Genomic DNA, 19,958 nt, shown 5'->3' with positions numbered 1-19,958 from the left:
GCAGATCGCCTCCACTGTCACCTGGGCAGGGGACCTCAGCCAGGGACAGGGGTTACCATTGGAGCTGCATTTCCTGTCTGGATGAGGATAGAACCTCTGAATGTTGGCAAATATCACAGGAAAAATATCACGTGTATTTTTAGCTTCTCTAAGTCACAGTTTGCTCATTATCCGTGGTGACCTCTTTGCTCTTCCCTTCCAGGACTGTCCTTTTATAGTCTGTATGACCTATGCCTTCCACACCCCTGACAAACTCTGCTTCATTCTGGACCTCATGAATGGTAAGCAAGACTTAAACAGATGGTGATGATGTTACAGAAATTTTGGCAGGAGGTTTGCTGAGGTTCTTGCTCCCTCAAGCCTGGGCTGCTCTATGTGCTGATCTGTTCAGTTCTCCACAAACCAATGTGTGTTAGTGCCTTTTACTTGCTGTGGAAATCCTTTGCAAAAAGACTTAAGTTGCTGGATTAGTCACTGAGTGCAAATGTATATGAAGTAAGTGTATTTTTAAAATGCAGTTTCAGATAGGTCAGATTTATTTATTAACTTTCTCAGCTATTCTGTCACTATAGGACTTGCAGAGGGCAGGGCTGGGTCTATCTGCTCCACAGGTGATAAGAACCTATAAATGCTATGCTGTTCCCCTCCCAACATCACCCTGTCTGCCTGTGGGGCAAGATTTTACTGTTTATTTAATTGCATCTCCATTCTTCTCCTTATAGGAGGAGATTTGCACTACCACCTCTCCCAGCATGGAGTGTTTTCTGAAAAAGAAATGAGGTTTTATGCTACTGAAATCATCCTGGGCTTAGAACACATGCACAATCGCTTCGTGGTGTACAGAGACCTGAAGGTAATGGTTAGTGACTGCATCACACAGGCAGCAAATAGTCCAGTCACACTGACAACAATGGATTATCTCACCTGAAACCTTTTCTGGGGAGGATTATTTCTTTTATCTGCCTGATTTTTGTAATAACTTTTCAAAATCTTTCTAATCTGTACCATTATCCAGTTTAACCAGCCTGGGAGAGGCTTCCTTGGGATCACAGTAAATCCTGTGCAGTGTTACTTATCTCACCTGCTCAGTTACAGGAATAATTTAGAGAATACACTGTATTTCTGGGAGCCCTGAAAGAGGCCTCTGTGTGTGTAATGGGGGACTAACAGGAGGACAGTTGCTGGGGGTGTTTCACTGACAGTTGGGAAGTTGAGGACAGCTCCCAGAGAGGTGTCCTTTTGGCAACAAAAGGGGAAAAAAGTCTGCACAGAGATTGCAAATAAAAGGTGTAAGAGCCACACACAGACCCAGCTGTGAAAGAACCAAAACCAACTAGGACTTGAAGCCCAAAATAGATTTATTCATTTATTATGTACTTTGTGTTTCAAACCGCGCCTGGTTTTTCTCTTCTGATATTCAGTATTTCACAACCTGTGGAGTTGGTGGTAGTGCTCTGTGAGAATGTAGATTTTATCTAGAAAGTGTCTGGTATATTGATGTTAAATAAAAAAAGGTAATTACCAGTTACCAGAGAGTATTGATGTTTGAGTTACTGTGTTCTGAGAATTTGCAGTTCTGTCAGATGGAGGATTCCAAGCAATCACCTTCCTGTGTCTGATTTCCAGCCTGCAAATATCTTGTTGGACGAACACGGGCACGTGAGGATATCAGACCTTGGGCTGGCTTGTGATTTCTCCAAAAAGAAGCCACATGCCAGTGTGTAAGTACTGTGTCTGGGAGCTCTGCTGCATGTACAGGTAGTGCTAAATACGTCTTGAATTTGTCTTTATAATTTAACTTTGCCTGAAGGAATAAAATGACACATGTGTGGCCCAGACTTGCTAAGCTGGAGGCTCTAATGGGGTTTTTTAGTCTCCTCTCCCTGTTTTCCTGCACAGTTGTAGCAGCTGATGTGTAGGCATGGCTGGGAGATGACACATTATTTTGGAATGATTCACTGCTCAGAGAAGAACCTGACTGAGTTAAAGTACCAGATTGTTTTAATTGTCCTAAATGGATAATTAAATATTCCAAAACTGACTAAAAAACAGGACTTATTGTGTCTTTCTGGATCTTTGTAGAACTGGAGGTAGATTTGGTTCCATTCTGCCTCTTGGCATTGGGTCTTAACTGGGATCTGACTTTCTGGGGTTGTGTATAGATTCACATCTTACCTGACATGTTTTATTCTTAGGTCCTCATTTGCCCTGATTTAGTCTCATAATTTATGCAAAAAGGAAAGCTCCAGCCTGTCACACCTCAAAAGATTTGCAATTCAGTAGCTTCTTGAAAAAAGTTCTTATGTTTTGATTGTGTCGAGGGTAAAAGCAATACCTGGTGGCTTCTTCTAGTGGTGCCCAGCAGTGAGTTTGGGAGGAGGGGTCCTGTGGTCACCCAAGCGCAGGTGAAAGGAAACATAGGAAACCCACTGAAAGCAAAATAAAATCATGGTTAAAATGAATTCTTTTAAAATTAGACTGTCTTATTGAGAAAACACTGATTTTTTTTTTTTTTTTTAATGATAGTGTTGGTTGTAATGAAGCTTTTTTCCCCTTCTGCCCTGCAGAGGTACCCACGGATACATGGCCCCCGAGGTGCTCCAGAAGGGCACAGCCTACGACAGCAGTGCCGACTGGTTCTCCCTGGGCTGCATGTTGTTCAAACTGCTGAGGGGGTGAGTGAAGGCTCTTCTTCTTTCCCTTTTGAGCCTGGGCCTGCTCATCATCTGTCCCTTCAAATGCTAATACATGAAGTGTTACAGATTACCTGAAATGATACCTGACTTCCCACTCTGCAGCTTAGAGCACATCTGCACGTGAGACTAAGCCAGGCTTTTCTCTTGCAAATCAAACCAAACCCAACCCTGTGTCCTGTAGCAGGTGCAGGTGTGGGACATGAGGAAGGCAGATGCTCTATCTGCTCTTTGACTGCTACTGACAGCAGTTTACTCATCTTTTGGCAGCTGATAGTATTTTAAATGCTGTGATGTTACTCACTGCTCAAGTGCTCTGAGCAGCCCTATTAAATTATGGGCTTCATTTTATGCCTAAGAACTGCTGTTGTGGTGAAACTCTTGGCTGTACTGGTCCCTTTTTATGGGATACTCAGCCTTCCCTCCTTCAGAGTTTGGGTCAGGTACAAAGTTTGAATTCTTCCATGTACTGAATCTGTCCTGTTACCCTATCAGTGTCCAAAGGTACATGGTAATTACAGCTTTACCAGCAATTACCTTCTTATTAAACTTATGTGTGTAGAACTGATTAATACCACAGGATTTATCTGAGCAGTCAACAAGCACTGATGGGCAAGTGCTTGTTGGAAATGACAACTTCAGTGTTAATGGCAAACCAGAAGAAATCTTGTAAGCTTTTTGCAGTACTTCTGTGTAAAGATTGGTCATTAGATCATCCTGTGTCCTCACACATAATTAACTATAATTAATTATAAGCTCTTATCTCTGTGCATACACTGTACAAAGGAAGGTCAGTGTGAAACTTGTGAATTGAACTCTCGAGCTGTATCAATTTAACATTAAATAGTGCACAAAATAGACTAGATAAGTGTGCAAATAAATAAATGGTGTTTAAATTGCCAAAAACATCTATTTCAAAGTACAGACAGTGTAGCTGGGAGCAGTGCTCTGTTGAATATTAATTGAAGAATTCTGTAGGAAGCAGGACACGGTGGGTTGGGTTTGCTGGGAGGAGGGAGGAGACCATCTGTCACACACAGAATTCCAGAACGGGGTTGGAAAAGTCCTCCAAGATTATCAAGTCTGTGACCTATCCCCACCTTGTCCCCCAGCCCAGAGCACTGAGTGCCACGTCCAGTTGTTTCTTGGACACTTCCAAGGGTGGGGAGTCCACCACCTCCCTGGCAACCTCTTCCAAAGCCTGCCCACCTTTCCATGAGAAAATTCCTCCTGGTGTCCAGCCTGAACCTCCCATGGCACAGCTTGAGATCTTGTCTCTCATCCTGTCTCTTGTTCCCTGGGAGCAGAGCCCGACCTCCCCCTGGCTCCACCCTCCTGTCAGGGAGTTGGAGAGAATCACTGTGGACTCCTCATCCTGTCTTGGAGACCTTTTCTTCTGAGTCAGTTGGGCACAGGATTAGGGCATCCAGCTGACTGTGACATGGCCCTTCCCTCTCAGGATCGAAGCTGTGTGACAAACACACTGCACAGGGATAAATGATCCCATTTCCCACAGACACTCGGGCTGGCTCAGGGAGATCTCAGTCTTTTGGGCTGTGGTTCTCCCTGACAGAGATGTGTGGGGTGGTATCGGTGGTCGGCCAGAAGCCAGAGCATTATTCACTGTGAACTATCCTTCCTCATCTGTTCTGAAGCCAATTAAAACACATCCCAAAACAAGGGTTGGGCACATGGTGCCATTTCTTGGTGTTTAGTAAATTTAGTCTGGCACAAAATCTACCCATAAGTCCCTAGTGAGTCATTTGCTTCCCTGATCTACTCAGAGCCTCACTGTCAGAGTACAGGAGGCTGTGTGGGAGCCATTTATTCTTACCTGTCATGCCTGAAAACAGACAAATGGAAGTCCTGGTTTGTCCATCAGATCCATTCATCAGAACATTTTTGAGGATAAAAGGAAAATAACTCTGGAGTAGCAGGTCTCCAGTTGAAACATGCTGGTACACACTGCCATGTGGCAAGACAAAAGGCATTAGAATAGCTAATTAATGTAATTGATAAGTTTTGATTTTGAAAAATATCATCCCCTCATAAATCTAATTAAAAAATCTCATACTACAATGCTGCTTCTTTCTTTCATGCTGTTGATGAAGGACTGTGTGAAAAATCTCTAATGTTTCATGGTCTTCTATAGTTTAAAGGAAAAGTCAAACTCAAACCAGAATTTTAAAGCAGGAAAGGGAAAAAGCTGATAATGTACCAGATAGCATCAAATATCTTCCCAGTGGCTGATGCTGTGGGATCTGTGATTACCCTCTCCTTCATCTGCTTACTTGGAGGTTTTACTTCATTCTCCCTTGTAGAGGGGCGATGAGTTCAGTTTCCATATATAAATCCGTGTTTTTAAACCCCTTTGTGTGATGGCTGCTCGGAGTTTCCTTGTTAGGTGAAACTGTTCAAGTATTTGGAAGACAGATTTACTTGGTGAGGCATTTGAAACACATCTTTAAGGACTGTGTCTGAGAATCACTCAACCTTCTTCCCACCTTCCTGTGGAGTAACCAGACAGATTGTCCTACAGGACAGGATTTATGAGGGGGAAGGATGGGGCTAACAGGATGCTGCATGCTTTCCTGGGTTTGCCACAGCTAAAATACTCTGATACATTGTGGCTTGTCATTTATTAGTGTGGTTTGTTTTTTTTTGTTTCCACAGGCACAGTCCTTTCAGGCAGCACAAAACCAAAGATAAGCATGAGATCGACCGGATGACGCTCACCGTGGTAAGGCCTGGGCACAGTTACACTCCCCATGTTATTAAACTCTTATTTCCCCTAAAAACTGGAACTACACACCTGTACACAGCTGTATTTGCACATGGGAGAGTTGTTTACAAACACTCTCCAAGAAAAGAAATCAGATCACACGACTTCCATCATGAAATATCTCTTTGTACTTCCTTTCCTCATAGAATGTGGAGCTCCCAGACTCATTTTCTCCTGAACTGAAGTCCCTTCTGGAAGGGCTCCTGCAGCGGGATGTGAGCAAGAGGCTTGGATGCCAAGGAAGAAGGTAGGTGTTGTCTTCTCCTTGGACCACTGCCTTGAAAAATTTCCACTTCTCTGTCAATGAGTGAATTCATTTCAAATAAAAATCTGCTTCCTGTTGTGAGGATTTTAATTTTGGAAAGAGAACATTAAAAAGTACTGCTGCATGGAATTACATTTCAGCTTCCTTTGGTTTGGACACGTTTTTTGGACAATTTCTGTCCTTAAAGCCTTCCCCTGAGTTCCCTGCAGTCATACTTACATTGGGTGGTGTTCCTACTTCTCATCCCTGGGTTGTTTTTCTGGTTTTGCCTGATCTGTTTTGGCATGAAATCATATGACTTGACTCAGACAAACTGATAGGAAAATTTATTGCTTATATTTTATCTGTAATGATAGGAACATGTTACACAGAAAAAAAAATCCCAATCCCAAAGGAAAGAAGCTGTGAATATTGCTGGTGCTACCTGTGTCATTTCATGGTTCTAAGGAAAAGGCTTTTTTTTTTTTTGGTTTCTTGACTACAAATACTCCTTGCTCCTGCCAAGCTCACCTTGTTGTAGGTGTTCATGAGATTGTTGTTATCAACTGTTTAAGAAACCAATGTGAGACTGGGAAAGTAAACAAGGAGAGAAGTAAACAACTGTTGAGAAACCTTTGGGGATGTGTGATGACAGGTAACTGATGGCCCTGAGCCTGAGGCTGGCTCCAGTTCCAGTGGGAGATTCAGAGGGTTTTTGTCTTGGAGTCTTCTTTGATAATGACCTGAGATTGCTTTTCCTTGGGGTCTATCAAGAGTAGTGGCTCATTTTCCCATAAAATTTGTGTAATGTGAAATGGTGTGAAGTAATCTGGTTACATACAAGTAGTGTTTGGGATGTGACACAGCTCAATGTTTGGGATGTGACACAGGTCAGCGTTTGGGATGTGACAGCAGAGGAATATCCTTTGCTGTTTGAAATGATAGGCTGCCCTCAGGAGTGCTTCCCTGCCAGCCCTGCAGCACTATTCTGAGTGTTTCCATATGAAAATCTTTTCTCCTGTTGTTTACTTTGGAATTTTTATTTTTTTCCTTGCAAAAAAGAGCATTTCCCTGATGTTTTCAAGTGATAGAAATGTGACCTTTGAAGGCTTTGTATTTCTTGAATGCATTTGAAAAGCCCTTTCGTTTGTTGACTTCATTTTTATTTTGCAGCGCACAAGAAGTAAAAGAACATCCTTTCTTCAAAGGCATTGATTGGCAGCAAGTCTATTTACAGAAGGTAAAGGATGAAGACAGTAATTTTAGCTTACTTGATTAACAGTAGCAGGAAAATAAGCCAAACAGGTAATGGACAGAAAACTTCAGGATCCCAATCCCTAGCACATGTGCTCACTGGCACAAATGTGTGGAGGGTTGTTGATGAAAGCTGCTGAATATTCATCACTACAGATCTCAGTAGTGAATTATGATTTTTTCAGTGTCAAATGGCTGCATGGTTTCTTCAGCTTAACCATCTCTAAACTGGAGAGTTTTTTCCCCAGATTTTTGAAGGAGCTTTTATTAAAGAGTGGCAGCAACTTTGGACAGAAGTTTAATTTCAAGGGACACGCTCTTGTATAGCCATGTATCATTTGTGCAAAAAAATAAAAAGTCTGTGTACAACTTACAGAATGGAGTTAAATAATGTCCATTATGTTGTCTTTAATTATGCTGCTTTAATTTCTAGTACCCTCCTCCACTGATTCCTCCCCGGGGAGAAGTGAATGCAGCAGATGCTTTCGATATCGGGTCGTTTGATGAAGAGGACACTAAAGGCATTAAGGTACTCAGCTTCCAGTGAGAGGTGAAGGGTGGCACTGGGACTGCTGTGCTTGACTTTCCATGTGTGCATGGCATTCCTTTGCTTCAGGGCTGCTGGATGTGCCAGGAATTCCTTCAGGTTGGGAAACTTGATCCGTGCTGGTACCAAAGAGATACCTTGGGATGATCCCCTGGGTTGTTGTTTGCCAAGTCCTTAGGGTTTTAAATTGACTGAAATCTGCCTTCCTGTCAGAAGTGTCATAGGGTCATGGATACCCTTGTGGCAAGGGACCCACATCAAAGTCCAACTCCTGGCCCTGCACAGGACACCCAACAATCCCATGTCCCTGAGAGCGTTGTCCAAATGCTCCTCCTTGAGCTCTGGCAGGTTTTTTATGACAAACCAAATATTTCAAATGGTCAGAAGACAATTGGGAAAGCCTCATGTTTTCAAGAACACTTGATGGTTTATAGGTTTAAAAATTGTGATTAGTTTCTGATAGCTTGGATAAATTGAACTAAACGTTATTTTAATAGTTTAGTGGTCAGAGAGTGCAGTGGAAAACTCTCAAAAATGACAAACTGTGTATTGATGTTAGCAATGTTTTAAGTTAGAAAAGTGCTAAAAGAAACTTTCAGGTTCTGGTATTATCAAAAATCTAATGAAAAAATATAAATGAAAAAAAAAAGAAGTTGAAACTGCTGGCCCCTTTAGGACTCACATGAAGGTGGTGTGACCCCCCTGTGAATATCTTCCCTCTCTGGAGCTTCTCTGGGACTTTGGGACAGCAAGTGAGTCAGTGCTTTTCTTGGTTCTGTCCTCTTCATTCTTTTCATCAGACATTTCTGCAGTAGATCAGACCTTATCCTTGTTATTACAGAAGTGAGTCAGGGGAGAAACTAATTACTCTAAACTTTGTAAGCAAAAAGCCACACTGAGTACTCACAGAGCCTGAAAAGGAGCTTGTCTGTCAGTGTCACCTGCTGTGGTGACAGAAGTTGGCTCTGAAAAGATTTTATGTGTTTAAAGAGAAATGCAGAGAGCCCAGGAGGTTCTTTATCCCAGAAAACTCCATGTCTTCAGTGTTAGTCTAGCAGGATTCCAGTCTTCTGCAATTCTGGAATGCCAGAATCCAGAGGAACTTTTTGCAAGGAGAAAGCGGTTGGTCTTTCTGGTTATTGGATGGATCAGATATGCTCAATAATATGTATTATTGAGGATTCATGTTACTGGATGTGAATCATATACCCAGGTCACTGCCATAGCACCTCCAGTTTAATCTTAGGATTTAATAGTTCAGTCAACCTATAGCATAAATTTACTTTTAGGGATGAGTCAGTGAGAGATGTCAGGTCCAGCCTCCCTGGGGTGTCACAGGCCTTTTTAGGGGACTGGGTAATTCCTGCCTCTGAGTCAGTGGAGCCAGAGCTGCCAGTGAGGTGTCAGGAGCCCTCTCTGCCCGAGGACACCAGTTTGAACACCTTGCTGTGCTCCGTGGCCCTTGGGGATTATATTTATCCTGCAGAGTGTCCTGTGACCCCAGGAAGAACACGTGAGCTTTGGGATTACCAGCTGGAGAGCCAGCAGTGGATGCCTGTGGCTTTTCCTCCTTACTTGGGTGCTGTAGGAAGTCCCTGGAACTGCAGAGAAGTCTTCTCTATGTGTTTTTTCCTGCTGTGATACAACTGTGGATCTCTGAAAGGAGGAACATAATGTACTCCAGGAGTGCCTGACCTGGCTGTAGAAGGAGAATTGAGCCAGGTTTTCCTATCGTGCTCCTGCAACTGCTGCAGCATCACTGCATCCACATGGCTTTAAGCCCTTCCAGGGTTGGGGACTCCACCACTGCCCTGTTTCAGTGCTGGACAACCCTTTTGGTGAAGAATTTTTCGTAATTTCCTTCGGTGCAATTCAATTTAAGGACTCAAAGGTAGAGGAGTAAAGAATCCTTATAACAAGAAAAATTGAGGTCTGTAGCACACGCTGCTGAATTTTGTAGAATAATTATTAAGAATGTAAAACCCAGCTGTGGAAGCATGGAAAGCATTGCTGTGGAAAAGGTATCTTTTCATTTATTCATGGAATTTTTGTGCTGAGGAAATTGTTATGCAACAAAGTTAAGAATACTGCTGCTTATATTTGAGTAATTATTTAAATGTGAAGTCTAGAGAACATTATGGGGCAATGTTGAGTGAGGAGCTAGCTAGAGCTATCAAACCAAACAAGTTTTGAGCAGGTGGCCTGTTATCTGCACATAAATTAATATCTTTGCCTAGATTAGTGTCTGTGCTTCTCTTGCTTGCATCTGTTTGTTTTGTGAAGGTTTGAGCTCAATACAGCTTTTTAAATAATTTTATTGTATGGATAATTATTAACTGTTGGGGGTAAGAATAGTGAAAGTTACTAAAATGTTGGGTTTTTATGTTGTTTTTCTCTTGCAAGTTGCTTGATAGTGACCAGGAGTTATATAAGAACTTCCCTCTGGTAATATCGGAGCGTTGGCAGCAAGAAGTAGCAGAAACTGTTTATGATGCAGTAAATGCAGACACAGATAAAATTGAGGCCAGAAAAAGGGCTAAAAATAAGCAGCTTGGCCACGAGGAAGGTAATCTGTCCTTACACTTCTCTCATCTTTTGCTCCTAGATAGTAATTCCTGTGCTTGGAGTTCCACACCACACACTCCCGTGACTGTCATTCACCGGGAATCGTTAGAATTTGTTTAGTCACTGTCGTGTTGCTTAAGATGTTTGTTAATGTTTTGAAATGCTGACTGATGACATCACACTTTGGAAAGAGTATCATAGAATCACAGATCATGGAATGGTCTGGGTTGGAAGGGACCTTAAAGATCATCTCGTTCCACCCCCTGCCATGGGCAGGGACACCTTCCACTAGAACAGGTTGTTTCCAAGCCCCGTCCAACCTGGGCTTGAACAATTCCAGGGATGGGGCAGCCACGGCTTCTCTGGGCAACCTGTGCCAGGGCCTCCCCACCCTCACAGTGTGTGGGGTTTGATTTCGTGATCAGGAGCTGAGAAGGGCCCCTGGAGGTCCTGTACAGCAAAACTGCAGCCTGTGATTTGCATCAACCCCCCCAGGCTTTGGAGAGCAATATCCAGTTCTTTTAGCATTCTTTGTTGAGATACTTTTTTAAGAACCAAATGTGTTCTTGGTTACTCCACTGCAGGTGCATCAGCCCATATAATTAAGGCAGAACTGGTGCTGTGTGTGTACACACAGGCAGCATTTCAACCTGCTGAGTGCATACTGAGTGCCCCGTGCCCAGGACTCCGTCCCTTCTCCACGAAGCTCCCTGCAGGATGCTTTTAGGTTGCACCTTGATTTGCTTTGCTGATATTCCCTCTTGTTTTAGATTATGCCCTGGGGAAGGACTGTATAATGCATGGATACATGCTGAAATTGGGGAACCCCTTCCTGACTCAGTGGCAGCGTCGTTACTTTTACCTCTTCCCAAACCGGCTTGAGTGGCGAGGAGAAGGAGAGTCCCGGGTAAGTGAGGCTACACTGGGAGCAGCACTGGAATGCAGGTGGAGGTGCAGGAACATCTAAGGACTCATGCCCAGGTGTTCCTCCTGTGGAAATGGTTTATCCCAGTAAATGCCCTGTGGATTTGAGTAACTTATCTCCAGCATCGCTGTAGTTAATCAGTAGCTACACTGCACGGAGGAGACATAAAGTTGACTTGAGAAACCTGTTTACTCTGTTTTGTTATGTTTTTAAAGGAATTTGGTAGTTGATGGTGTTGTTTTTCATTTAGGACCTCTGGACTGTTTATACAAAAAAACACAAACTGGTAAGGTGTCAATGCTATAGCATTTTGTTTCCAAGAAAATGCTATAGTGACTGTAGTGTAGCCCAGCTGTGCTCATGTGCAGGGCAGATATTTTGTATATGTAGTTAAAGAAGGGTTTGGAATTTTAAGGCATTGTGTCCTCTGCAGTCTGTAGGGAAAGCTTTCCTGCACACTGCTGTGTATGTTCACTTTGGAAGTATTTAGTGCTGAAATATTCCCTTTTAGCTCTTAGAAATAGTAAGATTGGCTTTTATTTTTAGCAGCAGTAATACTTGGAAAATGTATCAAATTATATGCAACTCTGGAGGGAAAATAGTGAATATTCTGTTTGCAGACACACCTATTTGTAGATTCTTATTTCATGCTGTCATTACTGGCTTTCAGAGCTGATATTCCGTTGTCTCTGTTGAAGCAACCAAGCCCCTTGTTAAATGTCTCTTACCTTATAATCTATCTTTAGTTTGTGACCCAGCCTTCAGAAATAAATGTTTGTGTAATGAATCTTAATGTTCATAACTTAATTCATGTGGGGAGTCTAGAAAAATGAGATAGTGACTTTTATTTGATGGGCAGTGGGGTTTTTTTTCAATTAATTCTCTGCTCTTTTGCAAATGCTGCAGCAAAACCTGCTGACAATGGAACAGATAGTATCTGTTGAAGAAACGCAAATTAAAGATAAGAAATGCATCTTACTGAGAATTAAAGGAGGAAAACAGTTTGTCCTACAGTGTGAGGTAAGACACTTGTTTTTTGATAACTTAATCAGAGTGTTTTGCATATGATAAACAGCTGACAAGTTTTCAGGTCTTCCTGTTACATGTTAACTAAGGCCCTTTGTGAAGCAGAGCTGAAGTGTTTATCACACTAGGGTTTTGGAAGCAGGAAACCTGCAACTGTGCCAGTTCCTGTCATGGATTTCAATGGTATTTGGGCCAAAACGAGTTCAGTTTATTAAATAGCTAAAAACTTCAAAACCACTCAACCTCCGTGGGCTCCGAGGGCCTTGTTGTCTCATGTGTCGCTGCAGGGAGTTGCTGTAGCTCATGTGTTTGCCAGGGGGAAGTGCAGCAGTCCTCAAAACGTTGTGTCCAGCCTCCGGTGGGGTGATGGAGAAGCCGAGGGCTGCACATGGGCAATACCCAAAGCTGCTTGTTCCTTCGGAAAATTAAAATAACCTCCTTAAGGTGCTGTGTAAGACAGAAGATGCTGTTGGCCGGTTACGATGAAGTGCCAAACTGCTTCTGTGTCTCTTTCAGAGTGACCCCGAATTTGTTCAGTGGAAAAAAGAGCTGACAGAAGCTTTCACTGAGGCCCAGAGGTTGCTGCGCCGGGCTCCGAAGTTTCTCAATAAATCTCGCTCCACAGTTGTAGAGCTCTCGAAGCCACCGCTCAGCCACAGGAACAGCAATGGGCTGTAGGAGACACGAACCACGTTCACGCAGGGAGAGCTACTTGGTGAACATGCAGAGTGTCCCAGAATCCTTACGAATGACTTTGTGCAATCCTGGACGCGGGATGTGCTTAGAAGAGGAGGAATTAGATGTTTACAGCGTGGGATCATGTCAGAACTCTGTCTGTGGAGGCTGTGAAGACTGGAAGGGTGGCGGGTGGATTCCTGCTCCTGCAGCGGTGGAAGTCACCAAGCGTAGAGGCTGCTCCTTGCTCCCACGTGTCCCCACTCCCGGGGGGGACCTGGATGTGCTCCGTTACTCTGGAACTACTGATGGAAGGAAGAGGCTGTTTTCCCTGCGATCCCCTCGTTTGGTGGCACCAGGCCTGGGGCTGGCGCAGGTGCTGCTGGCTGGGGTGACACTCCATGGTGACACCGACAGACCCGGAGCTGCCGCCCTGTTGGATGACCCTCACTCTGTCGTGTTGCCATGTCCTTTCCAACCATTACTGCTGACTCTATAATAACCTTTCTCCATACTGCTGATGATCAACAGTGTGACTCTTATGCACTTCAAAGTACTGAATTCTAACTGTCCTGTGGTTTAAATGTTATTGCTACTTCATGGGAGCGTTGAACTCGAATTATTCCCTTGGTTTGTTGTACTCACTAATAGTAGCTACCACCGTTTTGCTTCTTCTACGTATATGCAGTACTATAACTGACACAATAGAGTAATAATTGGTGAAGAGGAATTTATGGTAGCTTCATCTAGTGCTCTGTTGTATAAATTGACTATTTTAGCACAGTTTTTAAAGAGCAGATTCCTTTTGACAAGTTTACAGTGAACATAAAGACAGTTCTTTTCCATTTCAGGTCAACTGCACTTTTTAAAAATTAAAAAGAAACTATTCAAATCCAATGCATTCTAGTGCATGTGCTGGGTTCAAATGTCTGGGTACCTCGGTACGTATTCCGGATCACTCCAGTTCTGGGACTCGTGGATCCTTCTCTGTTGTACACAGGTGTGTTCTCATAGCATAGATATCCCAGTTTTCTCTGTAGCTTGGCCTAGGAGGTTCGTGCACATATCACACAGCTCAGCTTGTGAAAGGATGTTTGATTTTTCTCTGCTAAAGAGTTCAAACTGTCCACATTGTAAACAGTCTGAGAAGGTACTGACAGAAGGAGCTGATCAAATGCCCGGTTTATATTAATTCTACTTGAGGCATCAGTTGTGTCATGCTGAACTCTTGCTGAAGTCAAGATCTAATCCTGAACTGTCTGACAGCTTCAAGCTCATCAAGTCAGCCTTGCCCTGGGTGTTGTGATTGTTTGTAAGAGAGAGGTCAGGGGTGAATTTAAGCTTTTTTTCTGATTCAGTGAACACCTTTGAGAAGATTTGCTTCCCAGCTATGTAGGTACAACTCTCATAGTCCCTAAAGACAATGGGAATTGTGTCTGGTAAATGAGAGCAGAAATTGCCCTGACAGCTTCCCCCATCTGCCAAGTGTGCAAGTGTGTGTTGCTGTCAGACAACCACAGAGTTCCAGACCTCTTTCCTTGTAGAAAAGTAATAAAGTTGGCTGTATTTGCTTCTAGAAGTAGGGCTGGGTTGTCTGCAGAGCCCATGCAAACTCTCTCTGACCATCAGGGGCTTCATCAAAGGAAAAACGTTCTGGAAAATACCTTCTATGAGTCAGTGATTACTTTCAATGATTTTTTTTTCCCATTTATTTTCCAAATTATTTTGTGTGAAGGGTACCAGCCTCTCTGTCATTCCTGCTGATAAGTGTCACTGAGCATCTCAGCTCCTCTGTAAGGAGCAGCGTCAAAGGTTGGACTCAAAGATCTTGGAGGTCTTTTCCAACCTAAATGATTCTATGACTCTTATGTGTGGTATTTAACAATGTTTGGAATAGGAAATGTCTCATGCCACTGGGTGTTGTTCAGCTCTCCCTACAATATCATGTGATGCTCTTATTTTTCTTCTTGATTTAGAAAAACCCCTCAGATTGTGTTAAACGCTGCTCACGGTTCTTGTGTAACTTGTTTGTACTTTCTTAGTCCACTTTCAGTTCTATTCTTCTCCTTCAGTTATTTTCCATGGCTGGTTTTTACTCTCACTCCTTGCTGGCAGTCTCTGCTCAGCAGATTCCGGGCGCTGGTGTCGGTGAGGAGGGGAGGGACAGGGCAGCAATTGGGAAATCGTGCCTCAAAACCAGAGATTGTGTATGAAACGAAGGCTGTGTATTGACTTAGGAAATTACTTGTATTTTGGAGTTGGGATGGCCCCAGACTATCCTTATCACAGTCCTTACTGCCTCATCCCAGTCCACCCTCAGTCAGCTCTCCATCTCCGGTGAGAGTGGGGCAGTAACAGATTTGGTTTTCTTTAGTCAACTGATTTATTGACAATTTATAGGAGCTTTATTTGACTTATATGTAACTGCTCTTAGGAGAGAAGGAGAGATTATTGTAGTGACAAACTACGTAGTGACTCCCGTTGGGACCCCTGTAAGAACTGGGGTTCTGGTGAAAGGGACTGGATCTGCTGGTGCAGAGGGAGAGCTGGAAGTCCTGGATACTGCCCCAAACTGCTCCTTCCTGGTGTAGGTACCAGAGTCCCTGAAGTTTTTATCTTGGACAAAGGTTCCTGATGGTGTCATTTTACATGAGAGTCTTCATCTGTGTGTGTAAAACCCTCATTGAACATGGAGAGCGTCAGGCACGACCTTGTCTTTTGACCATATTTGTAGGAGTTGTATTTTTGTTAATGTTCAGGGAAGTAAAGAAATTAGAGCTTCAGGCATCCACAGCATTCACTCATCTGAGTGAATGATTAAACAGACTTTTAAACAAATTATCTGAAAGTTCTTTAAAAAAGCATCAGCTGGACTGAAGATTTAAGTGTGCGCAGGAATCGTTTCTGATATTCCAAAATGGAGAATTACACCTGGATAGGGCCATATTAAACACCCCCTGACACATCCATGTGTCTCCAGGGCTGCAGGGATCATATCCTGATTATTCCTTGTAGCTGGCAAATGCAGTAGGGCCAGATCCTGGAAAGCCAGCAGGAGTGATGGGATGGGAGAGAGCTGGGCTGGGGGTACTGGGGCATTTTGAGGAGTTGCACCCCTGCTCCCTGTGCTTTTTTGATATGTGGGAGTTGCTGTACATAATGTCTCACTTGAGTAATAGGGATACAGTGAATTCTGGCCAAAATCAGGTTTCTATGAGTAGAAATTTAAGTGCAGGAGAAGCAAAGCCACAGTTATTCCTGCTGCAGGCAGAGTGAGGAACCACTTGGAGCAGGGATGAGCTTGGCTGGTGCCTCCTGACTGAGTCAGGTGCTCCCTTGGACACCGGGTCAGATCAGGTGTCTCGTCATTGCAGGTATAAATTTTTATTACTCAGCTTTATTTGGTAACTGTTTTGCAAATTCATTTACCTGTTAAAGGAACATTTATGATTTTTTTTCAATCCTTCACCCAAGTGTTGGCTGTCCACTTCTCCAAGTGTAAAAGCTTCTTCCTGTTAGTTGTGTTGAGCTTTATGTCTTGTTCTTGTCCCTGGTCCAGCACAGCCTGTAGCCACAGGCTCACAGGTTCTTCCCAAACTGTTACTGTGAGATAAGCTGGAGTAATGCTGGAGTGTAGCCAGCTTGGATTGACATTCCTGGTATGTTCTCCCACCCCCCATTAGGCTTCAAAAAAACTTGGAGCAGGCTAAAAATAGCTGAAAGTGTAGCTGGGAAGCCTGGCAGGTAGGGAGAGCAGCTCCAGGGATAGACCTCGGCTTAGTCACATTCAGATTTTCCTCATATTCTTGGGGTTATCCTGAGCAGGACCAGGAGTTGGACTTCAATGATCCTTGTGAGTCCCCTCCAACTCAGGATATTCCATGATTCAGCACCTCCCCTTTAGAAACCCAGTGGAAGTTTTTCTTTTCCCACTTCTGTCAAGGGGGAAAAAATGGAAATTGGATTATGAGGTTGGGTTTGGTTTTGATATAAATCAGGTGCGTGCAGCGCAGTGTGTAGGTGATGGAAACACTGGTTTTTTGTGCTAAAACAGACCTGTTTTGGTGGTGATCCTGTCCAAGTGGACACTGTTGTGCCCAGGAGAGCTGCTCAGGGCTTGATGTTGCCTCCTGAGCAGGACCGAGCCCCGGCACTGTGGTGGCTCGGCACTGACATTCCTTGGGTTTACAGTAAATCAGCTCATGAAGAGTGAAATCCCTGGAGCTCTGAGTTGCTCTTTCCCTGGCAGCTGATCAGCTTTAGGACCAGGTTCCTTATTTCCACGTCCCACAGCCATTGGCACACGGGTGTCTCCGTGCCCCTCTCAGCACGTGGCAGTGACACGGCTCCTTCAGCTCTGAGGTGTTCACACCCAGAATATCCCTGGAGGAAGGACTATTTGAAGTGTACAGTAGACAGTAAATAATTCTAGTTGTGTTGATTAATATAAGGAATGAGTCAGTTCTACAAATTAAAGAAAAAAAACCTGAAAAGCGTATTTTGACAAAGCATAGTATTAATTTTAATATTGTAAAAAAAAAAGGAAAATATCTAAAATATACAGAGAAAAGATGTATATCCAAATGTCTGAGGAGTTTCAAGATAATCTACTTTTGTTTCCTGTTGATTTCTATTCCATGGTGTACATATTGTGTGGATGGAACATTGGCTGTTTTAATACTATTGTTAAATTGTATTTTTATTTTGTGTTAAACTAATCACCACAGACTCAGCTTTATTTTGTTTATGTAAAGGTTGCTATGCTCTGTAGGTATAAACCCGAGAATTCTATTTTAACAGAAAAAGCATTTTATATTATTTATTAAATACATGTTTCTCCAACTTCTGACATTCCACAGAATTTCTGCTCCGTATGCGTATGGAAGTGGCAATTCCTTTCAAGCAGGATCAGCCAGCTTTATTCTGTTTTTCATGATAAAGTGGGAATAGTCTCCCTGAGGATGTGCAGCTCACCCTTGTCTCCCGGCACAGGGACTCTGGGCTCTGTCAGGACTATCTTGAGGTGGCTCATGAATGCAGAAGCACCTGCAAAGCTCCTGCAGATCGACCCCTTGATGTGATATTTCTAAATTTCCCCCTTATCTTTCAGCCTTCCAAGAGCAAGTGTTTATTCATATGAGTCTGTGCTGGGTTAATGAGAATCAGTGACCTAAATTGGGGCAAGGAGTCAGCTTGATGTTTGATACAGCTCAGCCATCAGCTCAGGGAAGTGCACAGCTCTAATTCCAAGGGTAAGGAGTGAGCAGAGGGAGAGCCCAGAGCAGTGCTGGAGCTGGAGAACTTGGCGTGGGGGCCATTTGAGGTGTAGGGCAGAGATGGGCTGCAGGCAGCCACAGTCACCAAAATTGACGTACTGGAGATGGATTTGGTGTTTGAGGGTGATCAGTCGATCCTTAAAAACAGGCCAGAGCCTGCTGAGGCAGCAGTGGTGTCTGTCAGGGGGTCGGGGCCAGGGCGGGACCCTGCTCTGTGTCACATCCCAGGAAGGGAGCAGGCACTCTGAGACCCTGCAGGGACCATCCCTTAGGTGACCCCCATGCTGGACCCCCTCGCTGTGGGTACCACTCCTGGTGTCACTGTGAGAGTTGCTGCCACTGGGCACATCTGTAGAGAGCCAACCCTGGTACCTCCTTCCCAGGTGAGGTACAGAAATAGCCCCAAATTCAGGAGATCACCCATTTCCTAAAAATGATTCCAGTTGTGAGCATGGCCTCTGTGGTTTGAGGAATACTCAAGGTATTACAGCGCATGCTCTTAATTGCCAGTGTAGTGGAGCTGAAGGTCTGTGGTGGTCAGGGCTGATCCCCATGACATCTCTGGGGTGAAATCTGGCATTTTTCTGCTGCTGAAGCCCTCTCCTTGCTGAGGGGCTGCCTGGAGCCAAGGAGAGATCCCTGCTGTGCTTCTGCCATGGGGAGGGATCCCTGCCTCACCCTGGAGCAGTCCCTGCCTTCTTTCCCATTTCACCCTCTCATGCCTGTCTGATCCCACTGGATTTTGGGGTGAGCTGGAGCTGCTCCTGGAGGGAGGTAGAGCCCCATGACAGGTAAGACTGTGCTGGTGCTGGTGGCATTCTGGCTCCTTAGTGTCACCCCCCGAAAGGGGACACAGTGGGGACAGCACTGAGCCTGGTGTTGCTGGCCTGAGGTGTGTCCAGGCAGGGCTTTGATAGAAAACCTGGGGACAGGTGCAGGAAGGTGGTTGTTCAGAGTCAAGGTTTGTCCAGATTTGTTTGACACAATGTGTTCCAAGACTGGAAAAGGAGATGGACTGGGGTGAGGTATGGGCTGGGAAGAGACTTTCCTGGCTGTAGCAGGGATTTTCTCCTCGGAGAAAGGGAGGGAGCGGAGAGTAGGTGAGATGGCACATAAAAACGAGTCTGAAAAACAGAATAAAGCAGGAGCATCCTTGGAGAGGGGATTTGTGAGCACTTGCAGTGCCTCATTCGGTCCTTCAAAACAAAAAGGAGCAGATTCACACGAACAGCTACTCGTGATGAGGGAAATGATCGAAAGAGAACCTGTCCAAAATGTGTAATTAATGGTAAGCAAAGCCAGGATCTGTAAATAACTTTAGATATTGTATCGATGAGATCATTCCTTGTTTTATGTACTTGGCTCTTTCCATATTTATTGTGGGGAGGAGGGTCCCTGTGCCGGGTGAGCTGTGGCACGTCCCTCGGGCTCCTCACGGACTGTCCTCGGAGTTTACAGCCCTCGCCCGTCGTGGCGGATGTGCCACACTCGGTTCTTTCCACCAGTATTTTTTTAACTGATTATTTTGGCACAGCTAAGCTGCTTCTGTGTGTTGGTCAGTACAACTGCTCTCCTACGACCAGACCCCAATAAAAACCGTCCTTTGCGTGTGTGCTGGTGCCTGGTTCTTTCAGTGTCACCTGCCCCTTCCCACTGGACTGGGATGGGCTGTGCCAGACTGGGCAGCTGCTCACAGGGCACTGCTGGACTGACCCCTGTGCCCCATCACCTCGGCTGCCCCGCACACAGGTAAGTCCCTTTCCTCACCCCCATTCCTGCACGCGGTGTTTATCCTCATTTTTCCCCTGCCTAGGGCCATGCTGGTTGTGTCCTGATGGTTGGACGGTGCTCGCTGTGCCAGGAGGACCCTGGGGTGATCCTCAGCCCTGTGTCAGGGATCCCTGGCAGAGACTGAGAGGTGGGTGATGGGTGACCAATGGTGGCTTTCCACCAGTGCTGGAGGGACCCCCA

At 44.4% G+C, this 19,958-nt stretch overlaps 1 protein-coding gene across 2 annotated transcripts in view; it reads left to right on the top strand.

The window, feature by feature from the left end:
- GRK3 (G protein-coupled receptor kinase 3) overlaps window positions 1–19,599 on the top strand; it is a 66,332-nt gene extending 46,733 nt beyond the window's left edge. Inside the window, exons 10-21 of one of the 2 annotated variants that reach the window (XM_032706065.1) lie at window positions 203–281; window positions 723–853; window positions 1,627–1,721; window positions 2,568–2,675; window positions 5,367–5,433; window positions 5,622–5,722; window positions 6,893–6,959; window positions 7,407–7,502; window positions 9,924–10,086; window positions 10,856–10,992; window positions 11,917–12,030; window positions 12,553–19,599. In XM_032706065.1, coding sequence (XP_032561956.1) covers window positions 203–281; window positions 723–853; window positions 1,627–1,721; window positions 2,568–2,675; window positions 5,367–5,433; window positions 5,622–5,722; window positions 6,893–6,959; window positions 7,407–7,502; window positions 9,924–10,086; window positions 10,856–10,992; window positions 11,917–12,030; window positions 12,553–12,714 — 1,320 coding nt within the window. In that variant the 3' untranslated portion in view covers window positions 12,715–19,599. The remainder of the gene's footprint in view (window positions 1–202; window positions 282–722; window positions 854–1,626; window positions 1,722–2,567; window positions 2,676–5,366; window positions 5,434–5,621; window positions 5,723–6,892; window positions 6,960–7,406; window positions 7,503–9,923; window positions 10,087–10,855; window positions 10,993–11,916; window positions 12,031–12,552) is intronic. The other variant, XM_032706066.1, reaches the window with a different exon arrangement.
- Window positions 19,600–19,958: the final 359 nt, after the last annotated feature.

Source organism: Chiroxiphia lanceolata, chromosome 18 (assembly GCF_009829145.1).
Source record: "Chiroxiphia lanceolata isolate bChiLan1 chromosome 18, bChiLan1.pri, whole genome shotgun sequence".
Taxonomy (NCBI): Eukaryota; Metazoa; Chordata; class Aves; order Passeriformes; family Pipridae; genus Chiroxiphia; species Chiroxiphia lanceolata.
Note: the sequence above shows the minus strand (reverse complement) of the source record. Positions and strands in the feature narration are given on the sequence as shown.